This window comes from Urocampus carinirostris, chromosome 7 (genome assembly GCF_059441175.1).
Source record: "Urocampus carinirostris isolate Australia breed hairy pipefish chromosome 7, RoL_Ucar_1.0, whole genome shotgun sequence".
Lineage (NCBI taxonomy): Eukaryota > Metazoa > Chordata > Actinopteri > Syngnathiformes > Syngnathidae > Urocampus > Urocampus carinirostris.
Genome location: NC_142355.1, coordinates 43,371,565 through 43,398,751, shown reverse-complemented (window position 1 = coordinate 43,398,751; position 27,187 = coordinate 43,371,565). Strand labels below are relative to the sequence as shown.

Sequence of the window (27,187 nt, the reverse complement as noted above, 5' to 3'; positions counted from 1 at the left end):
AGCTGCAGGTTGATATATGTCAACTTGATGTTGCCAAAGTCAGGTGCCTCGAACAAAGACACTGTACTTGTATTTATTTCTCTCTCTCTCTCTCTCTCTCTCTCCACCCCTTTTCTTCCACTCTGCCTCTGTCTCTCTCACTCTCTGTGTCTCTCTTTTACTCCTCTGTTGTTGCTCTTTGTCCCTTTCTCTCTCTGTGGCTTTTAACCTCTTTTGCTCTAACTTCCTTTTTTCCTTTTCTCTCTTTTCATACCCTTTGCGCTTTCTTTTCTCTTTTCTCTCCTTCTGTCTTTCTATTTCTCTTTTAATTTCTTTCTTCCTCTCCCTTTCTTTACCCCTCTCTCATGACTTTTTCTCTTTTGTTTCTCACACTCTCTTCCTCTCCCTCTTTTTCTTTCTTTGTCCTGCCTTCTCTCCTTTTCCCTCCCTCTTTCTCTTATTTTTTTTATCTCTCTTTTTCTTTCTCTTTAATCTACTAGTCCGGCCCCCGACAGAAAGTTTGTTCTATCGTGTGGCCCCAGAGTTTAAATGAGTTTGACACCCCTGATCTAAACTGTTTCAAACCCAGCATTGATGAGCTATTTTCAGGACAGGTCCACGTGCACGTTGGAGAACCCTGATCTATGGAAATGGCATGGAGAATATTTATCTGACTGGAAGAAGCAAACGTATGAGAGCCAAAACCTGCTACAATAGAGATTTTGTAAAGCACAGCTATTGAATAATGTTTGATTTAACTCAGTACGAGTTTAAAAAAAATAAGACAACAGCTAAAAGTTATTTCCCTTGCAAAGCCTAGCAAAAACATTCATAAATAACCAAGTCAATTGCAAAACTCCAAAATTGTACAGAATCAGCAATCAGTCTATCTCAAGGTGGTTCACATATATTGTACGTGGTAACTTGAATTTTCATACCTTTAATTACCAATATTCAATGCAATGAACAATAATAATGTTTGCCTCAGAACAAGCTATTGTTGTCAAAGAAAAACACACCTATCATCTTAGGCGATGCAAACATTTTATTTTCTGTGTTGCGCTTCTCCATGGCAACAAGCTACCACAGGAAGAGCGAAGACTCTTTGATATTACAGCAGCTTTGTAATTCCCTTCCAAAAGTGTCACATAGACTCAAGAGGGCTTAAAACATACTCAGTGAGCAGCCGAGCCACCCGCAAACTCCCGAAATGACAGCTGAACCTCCATGAAACAAACATTCTAACCGTTATCGTTTGTTGTCACAACCATGATAACACAGCGACCACTTTAAACTTTGCTTTCTCAAATCCTATTCAAATGTTTACATGCATACCCAGGAAGTACTAGGGATCTGATTTGCCGGTCTCTATACTAAAAACAACCCAACATACAAATAAATATTCTCATTACCTGAGCACACTCCTTTCCAGAACTGCATCACTCGCCACATGCTAAACTCTATAGGATGATCATCCATTTTATTAATCTTCTTGCGTGTATGCCGTTTTATTGGAACTGACATGTCAGCTTACCGGTCATATTTATCGTCAGGCTACATGCCCCGTCACTCGACTAACCGGTTTCACTGAAATCAGGTATGACGGGGAAAAGAGGAAGAGGGCCAAGCTTCCCAGAGAGATTTCCTCACTCTCTATTCTAATGTTACAGACAGAATAAAATGAAAGAGAGGATGGGTGGGAGTAAAAACAGGATGTAATCTCTTGGGTTCAACGTGTCGTCAAGCAGTTGCTGGGAGAAACATTTATAATGAGGGAGACTGAACCTCAATCTGTGTATAGTATTTTCTGGACTACAAGTCACAGTATTTTTCATACTTTGACCAGGGGAGCGAATTACACTCCGGTGAGACTTAAAAGTGAAATTATTAACTCATTAGTACATATTTATACTGGTACAGAGACCCCTCGATACTTTGCGCTTCGTTTATTGCTGGTTCCCTCGTTCACAGATTTTTATTTGAATTGAATTTATTGTCATTGATATCAACGTATTGTCACAAAAAAATACTATTGTGCATTGTGTTCCTAATAGACAGCAGACCGTGAGGGAGAGATTAGGGAGGCCGCCCTGTGTTGGGTAGCTGTGGCTCTGTGTGTGCACGACTGTGATAGGCTGGAGTATGCCGTCAGTCAAACAGCTAGTTTGGGCATGCAAAGTCAACGGTTTTGAATGAAAACATACTTAAATCGAACTCTTAGGGAAGTTAGAAGAGCGCAATTATTCTTATCAGATTCTGGAAGCGACGCTGGCGGTGTCTGAGAAGGCAAGAGTGGCGCTGTTGGTCGGGCCTACTGCTAATGGCTAAGCTAAAAACTCTGAAGCCCCCGTTGCAGACCCTGTATCTTGCAAACACCAGGTCCATTACCCTTGAAACGGATAACTTAGATCAACAATTCGTGGGACACCGCTACATTTGCGACGGTTTTATTTTAATCATTGTGGAGATCTGTCTCAATTCGAGGACATCTGCTGCTAGCAAGCAGCTGGCCACTCTCTATATTACTTTGTTACAAGAAAGTAAGAACAAGACCTAAAATTTATTTTTACTATTCATTCAACTGCAATTATGCGTTGTGTGTTATTATTTTTAAATTCATAATTGTTACTTTGTGACAGTCCTGAACTCTCAGTCAGTAATGACATCACCATGAGGTAAGTTTAACCCTTTGGTAAATGATAAAATGCAAAAAGTAACTATTTACAATTCTACAATTTAACCAATTTAGTGCAGCGCTTTGAGACTCCTTGTGATTAATGGCTATACAAATAAACATGACTTGACCTTTTTGAAGGTGCCACGGTACTACCCGGATTTTCACTTTTTGCAGGTGGTTCTGCCCCCCATTAACCGCAAAAATGAGGCATGTCTGTATGTCGGTCATTTCACATGTTTTTTCCACACTAAACTGCAAGATAGTGCTATAGGCCTGTGTTGATAATTACAACCCCGTTATGGGGGATTTCTTTTGTCACAACACCAGTCATTTACAAAAACAACTGAGAAGAACTTGACAAAAAAGCCACCGAAGAGCAAGCCATATTCTGCAGATTAAACTGCAAAAAGTGAAATATGCGGCAGTAAAAAAGTTTGGGGTAAACGAAAAACGAAGATGCCAAGTCTGACGTAAGCGATGTAGAAGAGGAAGTAGGACGTGGTGCATCGAATACTTCCCGAGTTGGGGAAGTTGTTTACTGGTAAAAGTGACACCAAGGATGAAGAGTTCATTGGATTTAGTGAAACCGATAGTTTGGTAAGCCTGTTCTTTATGCTAGAGTTATCTTAAATAACGCTTACTCACATTACAAGGCATGTCAATTATGTAACGTTAGTATAGCGTAAATTTCTTCAGCCTGTTGTTCTTTATTTTATTTTTAGTTTAAATTGCCTTTCAAGATGACATGTATGTTTTTGGCGTTGGAATTCATCCAATACATTTTCCTGAAAATGTGACTCATACTACAGGTAAAAAAATCGCATTTTCATGTTCTTCCTCCTTAATCATGTATTTTTTTGGCTATTGCTACTTACAGTCCGAAAAATATGGTAGTCAAGCTAAACTTTAACAACCATTCTTAATATCAATATATATTGCCACCTGATTGATACTAATTAAATCATTTTCGAGATGTTCATTATGTGTTTCAGATCGAGTCATAGGTTCCCGACCACTGACATAGAGTATGCCACAACAGTTAAATTGGAGAAAATGAAGATGATGACAAATTTAGTTCATCAACCCCTAAATCGCTTACATTGTGGAGACAACGCTAAAGTCTACATATTTGAAATTCTGCATTTCCAAAAAGCTCCATGAACAGGAACGACCCAGATGAAGATATTGAATAAATGAGTGAAGCTAAAATATTTACAGGCCAAAACACGCTCCTTTAATTGCACTACAGATAATGCAGCTGAAAATGTGTGTATCTTTTGAAAAAACCTTGGTTAATGAATGAGAGCAAATGCAGCTGAGGTACCCGCGTAGAATTGGCAGGACTGGGTCACCCACAGTCATGATGGTTTACAAAATTACTGTGTAAAACTTTTTTGTGTGTTTCCCGACAACGAGAGGAGGCTCTTTGTGAAGAGCGAGGGTCAGGAACGTATGGCTTATGAAACAGATATGGCTTTATTTATAAGTACATCTGGCTCAAAGATAAAGTACAACTGTGTAAATTTTCACAAAAATCAGTTTTGCCGTTTCAGAGCTCATAAGTCACAAAGGCTAGGTTCACACTGCATGGAAATTTGATTTTTTTTATTTTGCACGGACGCGACCCAAATCGGATCAGTTAAAGTCGGTCCGTACGAAAAATATTCGATTTTTTTTCACACCAGACCCAGGCCACTTTCATATCCGATACCTCACTGATCTTTTGGAATGTGACTGCTTTGTGAACAGTTGAAACACATTCATGCGACCTGCACCTCATCCAGAGGCGACAGACGTCACTATTCTGCAATCAATGAGGCGGGAGGAAGAGGGAGGAAGAGAAGAAAATCAATAACCACAGCGGACGAAACAGTGTCATGAATTCACACGTTCATGGTAGATGAACACTTGTTTATTTTGTAACTCATGGAATAGCCAACATCGCATAATACTCAATTCACAACATGTTGCTCTACGTCAGTGCTGCAAGCGAGGTTTGGGATTTAATTAATTTTTGGGGCGACAAAGTTCTGGCGTAAACATCCATGAGTACTTTTGCAAACATGAGCACATTGCATGTGACCTTACATGTCCTCTCCTGTGCATGCGGGACAGTTGTGGCCTTCACAAAGGCGTTAACGATCAAATTCAAGTCGCAATTTGCTGGAAATGTAAACAATCTCAAAAAAACGTCAGATTTCACAGCTCTGGAGTGTGAACCTAGCCGATGTTTCACACGCACACAAATATGGATATATAAAGTCGTTTAAAAAGATGCAATAGATTTAGATAGATAAGTTAGATATATTAGATAGTCTGTTTTTCTGTAAATAAATAGGTGCCGTGTTGTGTTTGCAAGGTTTATTATCTCCTAATAAGGTGAATTTCAATCATTAATAAAAAGAGAAACTAGCTGAGGTTTATAGGTGTGAAATTGTAAGAAAAAAAACTGAAGCCAATAGTTGCTCACGAAAAACTCTTGAAAAAGGCCTTGTAGGATTAAAGTAGATGGGAAAAAAGTAAATACCATATTTTCCAGACTACGAGTCACAGTTTATAAACACATTTGGCCGTGGGTGCGACTTATATTCCGGATGCCACCTATCTGTAAAATTATTAACACATTTTTACCGGGTGTACAACTTAACATGTTATTTTCACTTTGAACCACAAGAGGGTGCTCTAGGCCTGTGTTGACAATTTCAAACTTGCCACGTTGTCACCCTTGTCTTACCTATCAGGACACGAATACTCAGAAGATACAGTATCATTTAACCAAAGTAAATATCTTCAACTTGTTCAAAATGGATTTCTATACAAGGAACAAAAGCTCTGTGCTTTACTGTTCTACTACATCCCCCCCAAAAGTGAGACACAAAGTAGTTTTAGTGACATTTGCACGAGTGACGTATGCCAGGGAAGGGCTTTTCACGCGGAGGGAGGTTTCAGCACACACCAAGTAATTTATAAAAACAACTAAGACGGAACAAAATGGCACCAAAAAGAAATTAACATCCTGCATACAGTCAAATATGCAGTTTGTAAAGCTTGTAGGCTAGTGGTGGGAAGCATAAATGACGTCTGACGTAAGCGACGTAGAGGTGGTAAAAGGTACGGTAAAATTTCTCTGGATTCAGTGATTTGGAGTCAAACTGATAGTTTGGTAAGCATGTTCTTTATGACAGAGGTATCTGCTGAATACCATGTAAGGTCGTTACTGAGATTAACAGGCATGTCCAACATGTAACCTTACGTTCGTATACCGTACGATCATATTCAGGCTGTTTTTTCCAATTTTTTTTTTAAATGCATGCATTTTTTTTGTTATATTGTTAATTTATCAAATACATGTCCCCCAAAATGTAACTCCGGGTGCAACTTTTCCTTCTAATAAAGCATTTTTGGCCTGGTGCGACTTACAACTCCAATGCAGAGTCGTTACTAGGGGGAGTGTAAGGGCTCATGGGTGGGCAATCTCTACCCAGGTGGACGATCTGTTCACCCACAAAAAACTGGATGTAGAGGTAGGGGCAGTCTAAAAAAATCAAAAAAGATAAACAAAAGGAGAAAAAAGAAGAAAATCAATCATAAAGCAAGAAAAGAGGTAAAAAGCTGGGAAAAAAAAGAGAAAAGCAAGTAAAATATTAAAATAAGGAAAAATGAGAAGAAAGAGCTGGGGGAAAAAGAAGCAAGAGAAAAAAACATAAAAGGAAAGAAAAAATAAAGAAAGAAAAAGTAGTGAAAGCGAAATAAAACAAAATAACAAAATAAAAAAAGGGAAAAAATAGGGAAAGAAAGAAGAACAAGCAGTAAAAAAATAAATAAAATAAAGAATTAAAAAGCTAGGAAACAGAAACAAAAGAAGAAAAACATCAAATAAAAAAGGAAATTGGAGAACAAGAAAAAAGCTGGAAAGTAAAAAGCTGTTGTTCTCAGGCTCGATTACTTCTTTCCCCTTAGCACTGTGCCTCTTCTTTTTGCCCATCCCCTTTACCCAGCAACCCTGTGACCTTCCAGCCTACTGCGGAAAACCGATCACAGCTACCCGAAGGCGGCCTCTTAACATGTCAATCAATAAGCAGTTGGGCAAATCAGCACATCTCACTGGAGCCATATAGGCTTCTTAGAAGTGTTACAAAAAAGTGTTTTTTGAGCAGGGGTCTCCAACCTTTTACAAGCGTCAAGCTATTTTTTTTTTTTCCTAATGTGAGCAAAGGGCACCCAGATTGATATGAATGTCTAAAATAGTAACTTAGCTAGATGGCTTGCTGAAGAGCTGAAAAAAAATCTTAATAGTCAGCTAAAAAGTAAACGGGTAAAAAACTAAAAGGCTAGAAAAGGGCTAGAAAAAGTAAAAAGACAACTAAATAGCATGATAGAAAACTAATATAGCTAGAAAGGAGGCTAAAATTTAGCTTGGTAACTAGCAAAAAATATATAAGATGTTAGCTAGATAGCACGCAAAAATGTAAAAAGCTAGCTAAATACGTAGCTTGCTAAATAGCTAACAATTTAGAAAGATAGCTAGCTACAATACTAAAAAAGGTAGCCAGATAGCTCGCTAAAGAAAACTGCACATTTTTTGCTTATTTGCTTTTTAAAACACCTATTTTGGAATTTAATTTCCTGTAAAGTACATCAATATAAAGATGAACGGATTGGTTCGATACACAAATAGATTCCCATTCTATACTATAATTATTCGCTTTAAAATGATGATCAATACTTGACAAGATTTATTTTGTCCATGAAGCCCAGGAACAGGAATTTATTTATCTGAATTTCTAAAATAACAATTTAGCATGTTAATGTTATCTTATCAACAAGTAAATATTAAAAATAGGGTTAAATAGACTGAGTCAACCAATAAAAACTAATTTACTAGAAAATCAAAATGACCAAGCACTGGTAAGTTATTTTCAGAAAAGGGTCGTGGGCACATCAACTGTCCTCGCAGGCACCCTGTTGGAGAGCCCTGTCTTAAAGAGTGCTCCAATGTGCATGGGTTGAAGTCCAATTGACACACCTTGTGTGAAGTAAAACATATCATGATTTCGTCACAACTACAAGCCAATACTATGCAGTCATTTCCATTTAAAGCATTTGTCCCTTTTGTCCCAATATAGACAGAATGAAGTAACAGTACTTGCTGAGTTTAAAACCGCTCCAAAAATAACCTCATGAGAAATTCTTAAACAAAAACCAAAATATTGGTTCTAAAGACATGCGCTTCTGCACTTAAAAATAATAATAATAAATCAAAAAAAACAACAACACTTTTGATGACTTCAACGGTCATTAGGGTTGAGCGATATTTTGAATTTTGTTATCTATCTGATCCAAGCAAATAACGGGTAGTATCGATTGATACGGATCTGATTTTTTTTGCATTGAAATGTCATGATGAATCAAAAAATGGACCAACGTTACATCGAGTTATTGTATTAGAACTAAGATAAACACAGCATAAAGATATTAGGCACTGAATGTGTTTTTTTGTTTTATTTAAATATTAGGGTTTGAGATATGTGTATTTATTTTACATAACATGAGGCTCACTTAAAGGAAGCTGACATGATTGTCCGCCAACTTGCTGCTACTAGTACCAAAAAAACTAAAAAAGGCTAGGCAAAAGCATGTGAAGAAAAATGCTGCCGTGCGGTCACTTTGCGTCTCCGTAGTTTGTATTCTTCCTTGTGCTGTATACTGCAGCACGTGTTTTGGGTTGCGCTACAAAATACAGCGACATTAAGTGGTAAAATATTACAGTGTGTCTTTAACAGTTTAAAAACATATATAAATATTACTACAACTGTTTTAGAATAAAAGTCAAGAGAGTCAAATAAAAAAGCAGCAATGTAACACAAATATACTTATGATAATGCCAATGTGATAATTCTACCTTCTATTGAATAACATTTTGAAAATAAAATCAGAAAGCTAAAATAGTGTAAGGCATGTAGCTTGGAGGCCACATGGTAGAAAGTAAAACCCTCATGGGGGCTGGTGGATTAAAGGGGGAAAAAAAAGAAAGAGAGAGAGAGAGAGAGAGAGAGAGAGAGAGAGAGAGAGAGAGAAACAAATAAAGAAAGAAAATAAGAAAGAACAAGTGAAAGTGAAAGAAAGAGGGAACAGATAATGTGAGAGAATGAGACAGAAAAAGAAAACAAAGGAGAGAAACAGAGAGAGAGAGAACAAGAAAGAGAAGAGAGAAAAAAGAGCATGCAAAATGAGAAAAAAATGGAACAAAAAAGAGACAAAGAAAAATAAAAGGGAGCAAAAGAGAAGGTAAGATAAAAAGAGGGATAGATGAAGAGAAACTGAGCGTGAGAGATACAGAGAGAAGACAGAGATATAAAGGAGATACTGTAGAGATAGAAAGGTAGAAGAAAGAGTGAAAAGACGAGAAAGGGAAATAAAGAAGAATAGATAGATAAAGATAGAAAAGAGAAAGACAAAAGAAAGAGAAACAAAAAGAGAAGCAGAAGAGAAAGAGAGAAAGTGAAAAAGAAAAAAAAGAGAAAGAGATAAAAAAACAAAGAAGAGAGGGAGAGAGCAAAAGTGATATAGAAAAGGAAATAAAAAGAAAGAAACAGAGAAAGTAATACAGCCCAGTTGCGAGTGGTGCCTGGCTGAATGTTTTACACCTGTGCTGTAAAGTATGTAATTCTGCCTGGAAAAGAAACACTTAGAGGAAATTAGTTGAAGACCCAAGTATCAATGCCAGGACAATAGTATCGATCCAATCCAAGTACTTGATAAAACAGTGGGACCTCGCTACTTCGCGGTTCCACGTTCGCGGGTTCAGAGCTTCGCAGGTCTAATAAATAATAATAATAAAATAAAATAATAATAATTAAAAAAAGAATAATATATATATATATATATATATATATATATATAGTTTTTTTTTGTAAGCATTTTTGAAGGGGCGTCGGTACTTCGCGGATTTTCACTTATCGCGGGTTGTTTTGGTCCCCATTAACCGCGATAACCGAGGGATTACTGTATTGATATTTAAAACCGGTCCGCCCACCTCTAACTTGACACACTAGCTTGACACCAAGAGCCCAGGGGACACCATTGTTTCACACATCTTTTAAACAAACGGTTCAGTGATTTGATATTCTTAAAATGCTGTTTTACCCCATCAAATTAAAGAAACATTGTGCGTATCATTACTATTCAAAGTACAACATTTGGGCAAGTACTTAGTCCTACACGGTCATGCTTTGCAACATACTGCATGCTTGGATGTTCTCAAATGATAAAACCAGATTTGGCTAAATGCACAATGCAAATGTGGACCCCTTCACCTTCCTGTAACCATCCATCCATCCGCCCATTATCTGCATCGCTTATCCTCAGTGGGGTTGCGGGGGTGCTGGAGCCTATCCCAGCTATCTTCGGGCAGTGGGCAGGGGACACCCTGAACTGGTTGCCAACCAGTCGCAGGGCACCCAGGGACAGACAATTCGCTCGCTCATTCACACCTAGGGACAATTTGGACCGGCCAATTAACTTGACATGCATGTTTTTTGGAATGTGGGAGGAAACCGGAGTGCCCAGAGGAAACCCACGCACGCACGGGGAGAACATGCAAACTCCGCACAGGAAGTTCGATCTCATGACCTCAGAACTGTGCCGCACACACGCTAACCCTTGCGCCGCCGTGCTGCGCCTTACTGTAACCTTCCCCCAAAAATACCAATCCAACATGTACCCAAAGTAAATTTAATGCAGTTCTTGAATAGTTTTGTTCTCTTTTGAAAAGGTACAGTCTGAACTGTTGTCCTAAACTCAATTAATTACTGCAAGTGCTACTAACATAAAGTAGTCCAAGTTGGAACACACAGAAATAGAAATGTTTTATTCTCGCCTGGATTTTTTTTATGCAATCACATGCCTGCAGATCAGTGTAGCATGGGCATCTTGGCTGGAAAACAGGTCAGACAACTAGCTTAAACCCTTACCTGGTACCTTGTCAAATTGTATTACAATCTAAATATATATATATATATATATATATATATATATATTTATATATATATATTTTACACATTTTTCTAAAGGTATGTCAAAGCATTTTCAAAAGTGGCCATCCTGAGATGACAGGGGTGCAAGATCTAAAACCTCTTACATTTTTAGACATTCTCTTTTCCTGGCTCTGATATGAATACATTCTATAAAAAAATATGCTGAGAATTTCATTGGCTAACAAATGTGACAATTAACATTTGAATCGGTCACTACTGGCTAAGGATTTTTGAAGCCCAAGTAGGTCATGTCGGTTTTTTTCAATACAGATCCTCACAGGTTATCACAGGCTAATGACCATGAAAAAAGCTTAGAACTGGCCGAGATTGGTGTCAATCAAAAGGTCAGAGGCTAACGGCCTTTTGGAAATGATCTTCTTTTTATTTTTAAAGGGGAATTATGGAGTGAAACAAACCATTTAAAACAAGGATCGTCAAACGATTTGGGAATGCTTTAGGGATATTTTTTTTAATTTATCGGCATTATTGTGTCTTTTGCATTCACTAGACTCTTGTGAATGTAACCACACCACGTTTGTGAAATATCGTTTCACGAGTCGATGGTACACATCTTTTTTGTTCATTGTTTCAGACTTATCAGGATGTTTCTGTGATGAATACATTTTGAAATCCCAAGAGTTAAAGCTTTCCAATGATGTGTGGCATGACGCATTTCTGTGACTGGTGACATCGCGAAGACACATATTTGCTTATCAAGAGTCTGTTAAGAGGTTAAAGATCACAGAAAGAACTCAAACAAGATCCCAGTGTCCAGCAGCATTCTCATTTTGGGTAAGAATAAAGCTCTCTGACGAGCATCCCCAGGGGTCACATCATCATACATATTTAATTTCTGTTTCACCTACCCACCCAGTCTTGCACAGGCGTTGAACATGCAGCCCGCGGGCCGAAACAGGCTGACCAAGGGTTTTAATCCGGCCCGCGAGAATATGTTGGGAGAAGAGAAAAATGACTCACAGTCTAAAACATCTCCACTGGATGGCACCAAAGCCACCCAGCCACCACCTACAAAGCAAGAGCATCTGTATTTCTTTTTTATCCATATCTCTCTCTCTCTCTTTCACACTCTCGCTTTTCCTCTCTATTTCTCACTTTCTCTTTTTTTCTCTCAGTCTCTCTCTAGTTCTTCTCTCATTCTTCTTTCCCTTTGTCCCTCTTTCTTCTCACCTCCGATTTCCTCTTTATCTCTCTATCTCTTTCTTTCTCTCTACTTTTTTCTCTCTTCCTCTGTGTCTCTGTATTCCTTTACTCCCTATTCGTTCTTTCTCCCTGCTTGTTTATCTTGATTTTTTTCTATAATTGTCTCTCTGCCTGTTTGTTCTCTCACATTTTCCTCTTTCAGTCTTCATCTCCTGTCTCTCCTTATCTATTTCTTTCTCTCTCTTACACTCAATTTCTCTTTTTTTTCTCTTTTTTCCCACTCGCTCTCCTTCTCTTCTCTTTCTCTATAATCTACTGATCCAGCCCTTGTGAGACTTTTTTCCTGAGCTCAAATGAGTTGCTCCTCTCCTCTTCCACTCTTTTTTTTTTTTTTTTTTACTTTTTGGGTAAAAGGAAATGATTCTCGAGAACGTACTTCCTGCATTCAACGTCATCACTTCGAACTGCACTTGTCGTGACTTAACCAATGCTGTTCATTTCTTTTTTTCTCTCCCCCCACTCATTTCAAAATGGTAACATTCGAACTGGCATTGACAAAATAAAATGAGTGTTTAACTTGCAAAATAAATGAATGTGCTTTTCTTGTTTGATTATTTGCCTTTGCCACAACAACAACAAATCTCAACATATAAATTAATTCAATCACTTGATTGTTGCTAACGGCACGGGTGTCCAAACTTTTGAGTAACCGGGGCAGATATGGTAAGCTGAAAATGTGAGGGCCGACTTTTCAGCCTGGCATTCTTTAAACGGTCTATGATAAAATCAAGGTGAGCAGTGCTTGGCGATCAGCGTCACAACCTCGTAGCTCGCCTTTGAAGCATTTTCATTTGACTAGCGGGGAATCTTAAAGTCGGTCTTGTGCAGGACCGCGAACGAAAAAAATTACATAGCGCAATCAAGCTCGCACTCTCTCACACATATCCATACTTCATTAGACACCTTGTAGTAACTAGACTTGCTGCCGAACCAGCCAGTGCATTGGCTTTACTTTGGTCTTTACACAAGAAGGACAACAAAAGACTTCATGAAAAAAATAAATCGTTAACATCCTTAAAAAAAGAATTAAAATCAAGCAAGATCACACATTTCAAGTGTATTCTCTATTTACATGATAATTATGGTTCGCTGCGATGAGGCTTTCTTCCTCCTACTTTAGTTTCACTTGAGAAATAAGTTCTCTTTTTGATATGCACACTTTTCATCTCACATAACAAGTTTATTTCTTGAAAGAAGTGAGACTAAAGTGCATTATATATATATATATATATATATATATATATATATATATATATATATATATATATAGATACATACATCTCTTCATTCATAGACATTATTTTATGTGTTGTTTTTCTAGTTTTAAGATAAATTTGAACTTATTGTTCTGGTAGTGGTCAACAAATACTCAAATTACACAATTCATCAAAGAGACTTCTCACACACGTAGAATAAAAAAAATATTGGAAATGATTGCTAATTCACTATTGAGTAAACAAATAAGAACTATGTATACACTGAATCTCTCCTTTTCTATCAAGATTTCAAATGTCCTTCTAGCATGGAAATAGACAGAGTCAACCTTCATTTTCTCATGCTGAGGTTTTTGGAGATTTTCTATGCCTTCATGTGGGTTTCGGATGAGGGGACATTGTCATTGTGATAATGGCCCTCTGAGACTTTTTATGATAAAGTGGGGGGGGAGTCGATTTTTTCTTAATATTCAACGCTAAAACTTTGTGTTATGACAAGTGTTTAAAATGGATTAAGATAAAAAAAAAACTAATTCCAGCACAATGCTGATATTTTTTATTTAATCTTAATCAAATTTAAATATCTATCCCTCTTTATACCTATTCTAAACTATCGAATCTATCTCATCTAAACTACTTTGTAAATCCCGATTTGTGTGTGTGTCTGGTAGGCTCCGAAATGGCTGAACCGATTTTTGCAAACATTTACACAGTTGTTCTCCAGGCGTCCGCGAATGTCTTTAGAAAGGTTGTGGCAAGGCACCACCAATAAGTACCAAACAAAATCGATAAACATCTGCTTTTGTTGTGTGTCTAATACACATTGGCAGCCAAATTGGGTGCTGCAGCTGTTAAACCTCCGATCACTTGAAGCAGTAGAATCCGATTTTCTATCGGCCCGCACCTCGGGACTATTTTGCTTGTACATGAATAAATGGCATCCATGCAAATTGGTGATAATCATTTTTCTGCCCATTGTTTTAGAGCAGGGGTTTCCGACGTGGTGCCCACGAGCACCAGGGTGCCTCCTAAGGAAAGCTGAGGTGCCCACGGACCTGTGCTATAAAATAGCTTACCAGTGCTGGACATTGGAGTTTTCTAGTAAAATGATAACTTAGTAATAACATTTTAAGTTGCTTTATTGGAAAATCAGGCATGAAAAATAGGTCGGTGTTTTACACGTAGAGAAAGATGTGGAGGAGATATGTTCTGGTACACTGTACAACTCAACAAAATATTGATGTTTTCTTATCTTGTCTGAATTTAGCCTTAAGTCGCTTGCATGAAGGTTAAATTTCACATGGCCGTGTTACTGCAGTGATTTATTCTCTACAGCTAGCCTGCTCCTTAACAGGCTAACAACTAGGCTAAGATTATCCCCTGAGATACATCTGGCACTATTACTGTCTCACATTTTAAAAAAGAATGGGTTTTATAATTCCCCCCTAACCCCCTCAAAACATTTTCTCCTTGGATCTGCACAATTCATATAGGTCACCTGTTTTGACTTCAAAACGGTGAATTTCTCCAAAAGGTGAGATTTCAATTCCTGAGAATTGTCTGTCAAACTGTGTGCCCTTTATGCCAATTAGTAACAAAAAGTAGCGCTCAGCTTGAAAAAGGTGGGAGACGCAGGATTTAGAGACTGTTTTAACAGGTGATCCGTAGTTGCCATGGCAGTGATGGCTACTATCTTTTTTCATTAGATCCGGCGAAGAAAACCACACAATACTTAAGACTTTTATCAAAAATAAGTGCAATAAGGCAATCATACTTTCCTAATGGTTTCCAAACCATGTGACTCGATCAATAGACAGGCCAGCGACAGTGACGCACAAATGCAGAAATGCAGAAACACAGAAGAGTGTCCCAATGCACTCAGCACTCATATTTTCCCACAGCTCACACAAGACAGCGGGGCAGATTCATCCATTCATAGGCAACCTAGTAAACTAGGGTAAACAGCAACCGGCTAGCAAGCAGAAGCGCTTGCGAGTGAATGTGCGCGTGTGATAGATTGTAGGCATATTTCCCTGCAGATAAGAGCACCCGCACAACACGTGTACAGGTCCCTAAACAACCCCCTCCTTGATCAACCAGCCACTTTGGCAAAGCAAATCTTTCTGTATGTGCGCTGCACAACCAAGACCTTCCTGGTATAACTAAGCTTCATGTCACCTTAGCCAACCCACGCCCCGTGACTGCACCCTGCATGTCGGTGTTACAAACACTAACCTGATACGGGATGATGTCCTGTACCGTAGGTCAAGTCCAGAACGGAAAATACACTTTGACCCCTCAAACAATCACCTTCCTTTTCATGTGTAAAGCCTAAAGAGGCTGATCGAAACTGGCAATCTATCGTAGCCTGGTTGTCTGTGCTGCTCGCATCCTCCCTTCCTTCGGTCTCTCCCTCCTCTCACTTGCTGGCTTAGTGACATTGACTCACTCTTGTGATCGACCCTCTCTTCACGAGTGCTCCCTCTCTCACTTTTCTTTTTTTGCCTTCTAAACAGCGACAGAAGATAATCACATTCCGGTGGAGATGGGGCATATGGTGGGGGAGCGTCAATATACCCGCAAGTGAAGCAAAGCCCCCTCTGTACATGTGTGTGAGAGCAACACGAACAATCAGTCTCATTGTGTGGGATAAAGGGTGGGCCGGCAAGAGGGGAGGAGGCCATTGGCCACTCGCATTCAGCTGCTGCCCCTGGTAACTGCCGCTGGCCCTAGCGTATGCAAGATGGGGAAGGACACCTAAAGAAGCCTCTAAGAAGGGAGGAGTGTTTTGCAGCACAAGAGGCATATTGGCTTTGGGTGGGAGGGAGATGAAGAAGTGACTTTGTGAATTGTTTGTGACTTTGTAAGAAAAGTCCTTTTCGGAGCCCATGAGCTACATCATTGGCATGTTTTTATATGTTGCGCAATTTTAAGCGTAACTGGACACTGAAGGAGCCTGACAGGATTATATCATAATACAAATAAAATGTAATCAATTACATCATAGTAAATTAATAACGTGAAAATAAACATAGGAGGAACCTTTAAGCAGAAACATCTTAAGATGTTGACATTGATATTAGCAGACAATTGAGCAATATCAACCTGACTTTGTGAAAAGGGGTTTGTGTCGATCACTCTTCCACCTTAGTCAATGTTTTGCGGAGGATTCAGACTTTGTTGTTGGACTAAGGAATAAAGTAAGTGGAAGCGGGAGTAATGGTATTGAGCCTTATTCTTTTATTCCTCTTGTCCTCTATAAAGGTGGGTTGCATCGTTTGAAGTGTCCTTAAAAAGTTGAAAGTTGAAATATTGCTCGATAAGTATGAGGAGGCGCTGAGATCAGCGAGGGCTAACCTGAACCGTGCTATCAGACTAGCAAAGCGATCGCACAGTCAAAAAATCCAGGACCGTTTCCTCAGCACAACCAACACCAGGGATATGTAAAAAGGCATTCAGGCCATCACTAGATACAAGCCAACCACCGCCCCAGTGCAGGACACTAGCATGGACTTTCTGAATGACCGCAACAACTTCTTTGGGAGGTTCGAGGCACAAAATGGCACCCCTGCAGCGAAAGCGGTTCCACATCAGGACGAAAGAGCACTCCTCCTGGACTCAACTGACGTGAGGAAGACCCTGAGAAGGGTCAACACACGGAAGGCTCCAGGCCCGGACAACATTCCAGGGCGGTTCCTTAGGGAGTGCGCCGATCAGCTGGCTTGTGTACTAACAGACATTTTCAACACCTCGCTAGACCAAGCCACGGTACCATCATGCTTCAAGATTGCCACCATCATCCCAGTGCCAAAGAGTCCCCAGATCTTATCATTGAACGATTACCGGCCCTTTGCACTGACTCCCATCATAATGAAGTGCTTTGAGAGACTGGTTAAAGAGCACATCACCTCCAGTCTCCCCTCCTTACTCGACCCCTTTCAGTTTGCCTACCGGACAAACCGCTCCACCGGGGATGCCATCTCCTCTGCGCTTCACCTGAGCCTGACACACCTAGAGGAGAAGAACACCCGTGTGCGGATGCTGTTCCTGGACTTCAGTTCAGCATTCAACACCATCATCCCACAACACCTGGTAGACAAAATGAGACTCCTGGGTTTCAACACCCCCCTGCGGAACTGGCTGCTGGACTTCCTCACTGACAGACCCCAGTCAGTGCGGATTGGTCAGAACATCTCCGATGTCATCACCCTCAGCACCGGCTCCCCCCAAGGCTGTGTCCTGAGCCCCTTGCTGTTCACCCTGATGACACACGACTGCGTCCCTAGGTCAGCCACAAACCACATCGTGAAGTTTGCGGACGACACAACAGTGGTGGGCCTCATCAGGGACGACAACGACCTGGCCTACAGAGAGGAAGTGGAGCAGTTGGTGGGCTGGTGCAGGGACAACAGCCTGGTCCTGAATGTTGACAAAACTAAAGAGATCATTATCGACTTCAGGAAAAAACAGCCCAACCATGCCCCACTTCTCATCAACAACAAGGCTGTGGAGGTTGTCAGCAGCATCAAGTTCCTAGGGTGCACATCACAAACAAACTCACCTGGTCCGTGAACACTGCATCACTGGTGAAGAGGGCACAGCAGCGCCTGTACTTCCTGCGGAGGATGAGGAGAGCCCACCTTCCCCCACCCTCCCTCATCACATTCTACAGGGGCACCACAAAGAGTATCCTGACCAGCTGTATCTCTGTGTGGTGTGGAGGCTGCAGCGCTTCCGACTGGGGTAGTGTGAGGAGGGTGACGAGGACAGCAGAGAAAATCATCGGGACTTCTCTCCCCTCCATTCAGGACATTGGCCAGAAGCGCTGCCTATCCCAAGCCAAGAACATTATCAGGGACCCCTCTCACCCCCATCATGGACTGTTCACTCTGCTAGCCTCTGGGTAGAGGTACTGCAGTGTGCGGTGCAGGACCACCAGGTTCTACAATAGTCTTGTCCCCCTGGCCATTAGACTGTTAAATTGTCAAACACATAGTAAATCTAAACTGCTGCTAATCTGTACATCTGTTGGTTTTGTATGACTTTTTTGAACTACTGGCAGTTCTTTATAGCTAGCCACCCCTTGCACATCTGTTCTCCTCTGCACTATTGTACTACAGTGTTATTGTTACTGTTTACCTGACTTGTTTACCTGATTGCCCATTTTGCACATCTGGTTAGCTGCTCCTCTTGCACTCTTTGCACTACTGTAAAATACTATACATAGCCATAATTATTTAGTATATTATTAGTACTCAATACTCCAACTCAATACAACATTTTATTTATATCTGTACATTCAAGGAAACTGTGCGGGTCAGATGTATCTACATTTCGTTCTGTATACACGTGTACTAGAATGGCAATAAAGTAGGTCTGAATCTGAATCTGCTTACAATGCCCAATTTAAGTTCAAAAAGCCCTTATGCTTTATTTTTCGCTGCGCCTATCTGCTATCATCTTACTTTTATCCGAGCTGATCGGGGAGGAAAAAATTAGGTTTGAGAAATGAAAGCTGGGGGACTGCTGCAGTGACCCGATGCTCATCCCAATAGTTTTTTTTTTTTTTTATTAATAGTCGTCAGTGTAGCATGAAAATGGTAAAACTAAGAAAAAGCCTGCTTCTAGTAGAGTCCATACACCAACCCAAACCTCAACTAAGAAAAAGAAAGAAGAGTTTGTTTGAGCTTGTCTGAAAAATGCACGTACTTGCAAGCACACCATTAACAAGCTGGCAGAGACGGTGATCATAATTTGAGCCAGAAGTTGACAGCAGACAGTAACAAAGTTACAAGTTGTGTATAGCTCCTTTAAGAAGACAGATTACTAAAACAAAATATTCATAAAATCAGTTTTCTGTTGGACAACAAAAACAACCCAACCAGATCAGATCGTAGTGGTTTTAATGGCTGAATAGTATGAATCCAACACCAAAATGTTAGTAAATGTATTCGTAAATTAGAAAAGAACAGTGTTGTGATAGGTCAATTGAAACAATTTTCATATACGTCATGAGAACAAAGAATGAGTTAATTGACCATTTGTGACATTCTCTATTTTAGTCTTTAAATTTCACCATTTTCATACAGCCTCTTGTTTTTCTTCCTTCACCACCACAATGAAGTGTCAAACTGTGTCAAAATGTCATAGAGTTGAAGATTTCTCCACAAAATATCTGCTTAAATATGCTTCAAATGTAAGCATTTCAATTTGTTCTAAAAGAATAGTGGTTAGGGGTTAACGCTGCTTTAACTAATGAGCTTTAATAAAGGTGCTTTACTTCGAGTTTTAAGAGCTTAGAAACTCCTCAGTTAAAGGTCCTTAACTCAGAGTAAAAGCTTTGAAGAGTAGACATTATTAAAGCAGGGTTTAAAACTTGTGACTCTGGGCCATTTGCAGCCTGATAGTTTGAGGCCCCTGCCTGAATATGAAAGTTAAGGACTCGCTGAATTCTGTCGTGCCCCTTAATCCAAGTGCTAAAAGCACAACGGAAATGACAATGTGACCAAAACCCACCTTATCAAAAAGAAGAGAAATAGAAAAAACACAGAAAAAAGGAATAAAAAAAGAAAAGTAAGAAAGGACAAAAAAGAAAAGATTAAAATGAAAACAAAGAAAAAAGTAAAACTCAAGAAAATGAAAAAATAAATAAAGACAAAAATATAAGGAATGAGAAGAAAAAGAGAAAAATTCATTTTTTCCTGTTGACTTTTATTTCTGCTGTGACATTGGGAGATGGCTGTATTACTGTACAAGGTAACAAGTGGGGATAACTTTGTGCATATATTTGTTAAGCTGTTAACCCAATTAGTATCTAGACAAATGGGGAAACCACAAGCAAGGCATGCTTCATTCAAAGTCAAACATTACTTGAAAATAGCCAAAGTTAAATATACTGTGTTGGATGTTGATCGTCAAGACAATTGTGCACAGTTACACTAATGGATGTGCCGATTTCTGTAAAAGAATCAGACATTTACTGCGTTTACTGTATAAGCAGGAATTAAACCTTGTAAACCAGGATATTGCTGATGTTAAGATTTTGTAAGGCTATCTAAACGTGCACAGTTTAATTGTTCTTATTCAACATGTGTCGTACTTCACCCTCCTAACCGGGTTATTGTCAAACGCAATGCAATTGAGCTATATTAATGTTTGTATCTTATTTTGATTTGTCGAGTAACCTGTATTAGGATCTTTAAACAGATGTTTCATGCATGTAAACCTAGTAAATGACACATCGTAAATAGCTTGAATTCGACCTTTGGTACGATAATACAGCTAGGCCTGGGAGATAAAACAATAACCATAATTATCGTGATATCATTTTTGTTTTGACATTAACGTTTGGTTAAAGCAGCATCTGGTTTCGTCAACTTTCACTCAGTAACAAAAATTAGACCAAAAAAATGTAAAGCAAAAAAATATGCGATAACTATAGACTGATAAGAAATTTTATATCGTTACAACAACTTTTGTCATAACGTCTAGACCTGATTACAGCCATGATACCTTTACACTTTCTTGTACAATACACTACTCTAACTTGCTGATTGTGCGCCACATGAAGCAACAACCAACAATAGCTCACACAAATATTTGGGACTTTGCAGTCCAGGCCTCATTACACCAAACAGTAATTAATGACCGGAAGGCTACAAGTGCTTCCAGATTTCAACAGTCATAAATTTGCTTCCCTGTAAAAGTGCACGTGTGTGATTTTCAGACAGGAAATCTGGTCACTGCATATAGGAAATAATGAGTTACATCCTGGACATGAATAGCACAGTCATATGCATTAAAGGTCAAATACTGTCTAAGGATGATAAATGTAACATACAATGTGCTACACATTTCAAAAGGTCCACCAAGCCCACATTTTAGAAAAATATAGTTTATCTAAAAGGCCAATTAAAAATGGCACTTACATTTTTATATTATCTATTTCCACCTAACAAGGCCTTCAAAGCACTTATTTGACTACTCATTAACTATTGATAAATTCAAGGTTTAGTATCTTGCTCAAGCATATGACATGGCCACAGGGGCAACCTGGACTCAAACCTTCAACTTCCAAATTGTGAGCCGATTACGCTTCTGATATTGTGTACAATGTCAGAGTTTAAAGGTCTTAATGGTAATCTCCATGGCTAGCCAATAATATGTCAACTGGAGGAAGTGCAGCCAGCTACATGCTACCAATTAGAGGTAAGATCGGGCCCAAAAAAAGCACCCGAGCCCGACGCAGGCCCGAGGGGTATTAAACCCGACCCGGACCGAGCCCGACTAATTAACTGGATTTGCTGGCCCGGCCCGAGGGGGCCCGAAATTACATATTTTATTTATAAGGAGGGGTGATTTATGATAACAAATTAAACTCTGCCTTTTGTTACAACATCTAGGCCTAAGTTAAATAAAACTGTATAAACATTTACATCTTTTATATTTCTGTGTCTGCACTGCAGATGTTACATTAAGCGACAATCTGTCATTGACGGGTTTTTTTTTTGAGGTAGCGAAAACATTTAAGGGCGTCCGTCATTTTGACGACTTGATCATTGGGCCATAATCCACAGCAGCAGTAGTAGTACGTCCTTAAGATTTTAGCGCGGCACTATCATTGAGGGGGTGTTGACGTGTTGTGCCCTTTTCCGACTCCTATGCAAATCCCCCCCCCCCTGATCGTATTCTATATAAAACGCTTATTAAAACAATAAAGCGAGCTAATTATAATAATTGGGAGATCCTAGTCTAAATAACGCGTTTATTTAAACAATAAAGCGTGATTTTATTCTGCAAATTGCGTTTTTTAACGCGGATGAAAATGTCACCAACGTCAATGTACACTTCCGACAAAAGCGATCGTATTCTATATAAAACGCTTATTAAAACTCTTACCAGAGTGCGTTTTCCTCGTCAGTTCTCCTCTCTTGAGTTTATCCTTAACTTCTTGTTGGTCCGACTCCATATCGGGGATACCAGGCCAAAATCACCCGAATTTGCGGAGGGGAAGATTATTAAGAGGACAGCATTCACGTCACGTCACGTGCACAGAGCATGCTCTGGCTCCGTTAAAAGCAATTACAGCTCCTTCTCCGTTTTATCCAAATTATTTATTTTATAACAAGTATTCCTTGGTCTAGTATCCATACATAGTTTAAGTATATATTTTTAATGAACATATATTTATAATTATTAATTAATAATAAAAAAAAAAAAAAAAAAAAAAAAAGCAGGACCGAACCCGACCCGACCCGACCGTATGACTGACATTTCAGGCCCGACCCGGCCCGAAATTGCCTCGGGTTCGGGTTCGGGCTCGGGCCATGAATCTTAGCTCTACTACCAATGGGCTACATGCTAGATTCTAGTGTAACATTCCTTGGCAAAAACAATCATGTGCACATTTGGTTCCAGCAGAGACTTTACTTTTTAGTTGGTTAGTTAGTTGAGTAGGTAAGAGTCTTTATTACACGTTTACCCTGAATTGACATGACTAATCTCATTGCATACAATGTTTCACCACATAGATGTCCATAACAATAAAGACAATTCTATTTTTTTAATCTGTATCCATGTAGCTTGAATTTACAACTCTTTTTCTTCTCCATGAAATTATCTCCTGATGTTTATGTGAGTTAATGATAAATGGATACAAACGCACACACACTGCATGTGCATCGGAGAACAGCTGACGGCAGGCAGTGTGTCTAGAAAGCATCTGCCCCCGCATCACAGAGACAACCTGCATTGGATTGGCTCTCGCAGTCAGCCTGGGACACACACGCCCATCCCCTCCCAGCTGTCGATCTGAAAGCCAAAAAGCGATAAGCAAATGCACTCAACCGTGAATTCATCGGCAGAGCTTAAGCATCGAGGCACTGACGACTCTTAGTTGTTTTCATTAGTAGCTTGAGTTGGCTTTTATCATCCGGCAGGAAGGATTTGCACATTAATGCATCAGATTTATGTATACCTGCCAGGTGAAATCACTGAGACACCCACTTCGTTATTCATATCAATGTGTGTAAATAACAGTGAACTCAGCAGCACAATATTTCTGTATGTGTGAATTTTAAGGCATAGTTTGATCATTTCTGGTATAAATTTGCTAAGGTGGATAACTTTGCAGTTTACCACCCCAAGTTAATCCGGTGTGAATAATGAATTTTGCAGAGCCACAAATATATCTGCAATTTACATACGCCATTTTTAATCTTGCATTCACATTTATCATAACATACGATTTTTGGATCTTGATTAAACCGCGAATATATTTGTTTTGGAGACAATTATCTCCCATATAGATGTTCGATAAAAATGAGTAATATATAGCTTATATTTTCAGTTGCAGGAAGTTCTATCTTAATTGCTAAAATGGCCCACAAAAACGTCCATAGTTTACACATGATGCTTGCACTAATACACATTTCAAAACTAGGGATCGACCGATTTGCGTTTATTCAGGGCTGATACGATTAATAATATTAAAGAGGATGCTTACAACCATTATTCATGTGTTGTAAAAGCTTAAAAGATGGCGTAGGAAAATTTTAATACTACAAAAAGAACCAAAGAATACTTGTTATATTCTGGTTCCAAATGTGCGTTGCAGCACGTTGAAGACATTTCCTCGACATTTCAGTCAGATGGTTACAAATGGGGTGGAGAGAAAAAAGTAATTGCAAATGTGAAAAACATTCGCGAATATGAAAAATAATTATAAAAGCCCTCTCGCTCCAGTTTGCAGACTGTGACTGCGGACAGTGAAGAATGGAACAGTTTCCTGCGTTAGTGGCTCAGCCCCCAGTGGCTTATCCAATCAGAAGGCGCGGGGTGGGTGCGTCAGAGACGGAAGGCAGGAGAGGGAGGGGATGGCTCGATAGTTGCTCAATGTTGTGCTTAATACTCGGCACATAAAATATGCCAATACCAATATTCGTCACATTCCCAAATATCGGTGCCGATAATCGGCCCGCCCGATAATCGGCCCGCCCGATAATCGGTCGACTTCTGATCAAAACATAACAGCGAGCACTTTTATTGTCATGATTGCCCTATTGGGAACACCTGTGGCAGCTTGATTGAGAAGAAACTGGCTCCACGATTCCTGGGTCCCTTCCCGGTGGAGAAGGTCATCAGTCCCACTGCGGTCAGACTGTCATGATTGCCCTATTTGGAACACCTGTGGTAGCTTGATTGGCGCCAAAAGCCCGGACAAGCTGATTGGTGGCCACACCCTTCTTAAGCCCCGACTTCAGTTCAAACTTTGTCAGATCGTTGCAAGCTGTCGTGTTTTCACTCAGTGAGCGTTCCCGTCCGACTCCGTCCCTGTTAAACCTATTTTCTGCCTGATCCCCGTTTTCGACCCATTTCGGAACCTGTCTACGCCTGTTCTGCCTGCCGCCTGCCTACGATCACTATTACGAACTCGACATCGCCTCTGATTTCCAGCCCTGGTCAAACAACGCGCCATTCCCGCCTGCCTTCTTCTGACACGGAAGTGTCACCCCCGCCTTGCTCACTCCCGCTCTCCGCCAGTCCTCGGATCAAGCAATCAAGCAAGCCTTACTCTCACTCGCTTTCAATAAAATCTGAGAAACGCATGCAATTAGAGTCCTGTGTCCGTTCTGGTCTATGACAATTTATGGCTGTTTAACAGTTCAAAATGAAGATTGAAAACAGAAGGTGACAGCTTTGGACTCATGCAATTGTAGATCCGCACTGTTTCAGGCAAATTGTGTCACAGGAGCATGTGACACCTACTCCTGCGTTGAAACAATGGGTGTCGTGAAAAGGATTCGGGTTGGCCGGTAGCGTTCCCAGCCTTTTCCTTCCTGCCAGCAACAACAAGAGCAGAACAGTGTTTTCACCCTTTAAATAGGAAAAGAAAGGGGAGGGCAGGGGCTCCAACAACACGCACATACACAAAGCAAAGTGCACATTGCAACCTACATCCATCCTAATGACTTGGTCTTTTGCGCTGTGCACAAAAACACACACAACACCAACACAGTGGGACGGGGGACCTTCAGGGACAGTGCCCAAAAGGCCAGAGTGGCTGGATAAAGTCTCAGGAGGAATGGTTCCCAGGCCTCTGCAAAGAGAACTGCTTTTTTATCATCTTGCCCTCTCGGGCAATCTGATCTACATGGACACAAATGCTGTGACTCAGCGAATCCACTCTTTTAATTGGTTCTTTTGCCAAACGTTCACACTACTCAGTGCCGCCAACTACAAACACTTTGGTCAAGCATAACCCAAAAGGAATCAAAATTGGACAGAATGGTGAATCAAACTTCTCTGGCTAAATGTTTGATGTTCCTAGTCAAAATGACTTTATAGCTGGTAGTTCTAAACAAAAACACCCAAACATAAAACTACACATAATGCAGGAAGCTGTGTCAGAATTTAATGACTTTTAACCAGGGGTCACCAACATTATTGATCTTGATAGCTCCTTTCTTGTCAGGGATTAGTGTGTACGATTACCAGTTTGAACTGCAGTTTAAAAACTGCAATTTATGCTATTTCCATGTTGTTGACATTGTTTTTAAAGGCCTTGATCATGTCACTAATAACTCATGCCAGTTAGAAATCAAAATTTCCAATAACAAATTTTCAGAGCCACTCATGGCTACTCAGGTTCTCTTAGGGAGTACCTGTTGTCTGCGGGCACACTGGAAACCCCTGCTTAAGACGAACAGGTTTTTATAATTTACTGCCTGAGCAGGAATTCTAAGACTAAATGAGAGCTGTGAAGATCTTTCCACTTGTTTTGTTAACCTCCAAAACGACTTATTAGTAGACAAATAAGTATTGAGTATTTAAAAAAAAAGAAACGTGAACACACTATTTTTTCTCGCCATGGATTTTTGACCAACCGACACCTCTTCTGTATGAAGGAGGCTGCACTTACAAAAACTTAATTCCTAATCAAAAAAAGGCCTCTGATCTTACCAGAACAGCAGATGAGAGAGATCTTTGCATTTTTACTTCTTCGTCTCCAAAACCAATACTTGCGCCGCCGTTTCATTGTCAATCAATGTATTTTCTCTTGATGAGAACCAGACAAAATCTTACACACCAAGGGCTTCGAAAGCTCATTTGTTCAGCTCAAACATAAGTTTAGTAGCTGCTAGCAAAGATGTTCAACAGTCCAGTTCAGTCAAGTCCAAATGGCACAAAAACGCATACTTCTCAGGTTTAGATCCATGGGAGCAGTGAAAGGCAATTCCACTCAGCTCAATGTCTGCTTCCCTTACTCCACAGTTTGTAAGCAAAGAGCTCAGTCCAGGAAAAATGCCCTGCTCGAACAAAGTAAAACTAGGTACAGGTAAAATTGAGTGAACTGCGCTTTGAGGTAAAGTAAAACGGAATACAGCAGTTTTCTAGGAAGAACTTCACAATGGCAAGAGGAGGGGAAACAACACAGTGTAGTCAGGAAACTAGCATGGAAACGCTGACGAGTATCTTGTGCCCCCACTGAGGTCTTATGAAATGAAATGATCTGCATTTTATATAGCGCTTTTCAAGTCAATGACTTCCCAAAGCGCTTTACAATGTGCTCCACATTTCCCAATAGCAGCCTTGCAGCCATGTAAGGCGCTAACCTGCTTATTGGGGGTATTATGGGTTCAGTGTCTTAGCCAAGGACACTTCGACATGTAACACGGACGAGCCGGGATTCGAACTGGGATCCCTTGATCCCAAGATGAGCGCTCTACCTCCTGAGCTACTGCCGCCCAATGCGTCTTCCTAAGGTTGGTTGCCGTTTCTGTGCGACAGTTTGATGACCAACCATGTGCAGAAATAGCCGTTTAACTATAAATACAATAATAAGTATATACTTCGAAAGGTGATGTACCTTTCCTTCCTAATTTAACTTCAGAGCAATCGTGTACACTTTTTTTTCTCCGTACTGCAACATTGGTATCACGTTTCACGGCTCTCTTAACCGCCTGGGTCATGCGGGTTGTGGCAAAGTTGGCACCAGTGCATTCCTTGATGTTGTTGGCCCAGTTCTGTATTTCTCTCTTCCTGCCCCCTTTGACTGTGCC

The 27,187-nt window shown here is 40.0% G+C and overlaps 1 protein-coding gene and 1 long non-coding RNA gene across 4 annotated transcripts in view; one reads left to right on the top strand and one right to left on the bottom strand.

Annotated features, from left to right (window-relative positions):
* Positions 1-27,187, bottom strand: part of fgd4a (FYVE, RhoGEF and PH domain containing 4a) — a 96,426-nt gene that overhangs the window by 65,332 nt on the left and 3,907 nt on the right. The window contains exon 1 of one of the 2 annotated variants that reach the window (XM_088341043.1): positions 1,392-1,520. The exons of the other annotated variant lie outside the window; for it this stretch is intronic. Coding sequence (XP_088197169.1) covers positions 1,392-1,503 — 112 coding nt within the window. The 5' untranslated portion in view covers positions 1,504-1,520. Of the gene's footprint in view, positions 1-1,391; positions 1,521-27,187 lie in introns of those variants that run through there. 2 annotated transcript variants of the gene reach the window in all.
* LOC148363382 (uncharacterized) lies at positions 3,173-12,400 on the top strand. Of its 2 annotated transcripts, XR_015850836.1 has the most exons (4): positions 3,174-3,253; positions 3,379-3,465; positions 11,285-11,484; positions 11,567-12,400. It is a non-coding gene; the product is annotated as an uncharacterized LOC148363382 (long non-coding RNA). The 2 variants fall into 2 exon arrangements; XR_015850837.1 differs by lacking the exon at positions 3,379-3,465 and having other exon boundaries at positions 3,173-3,253.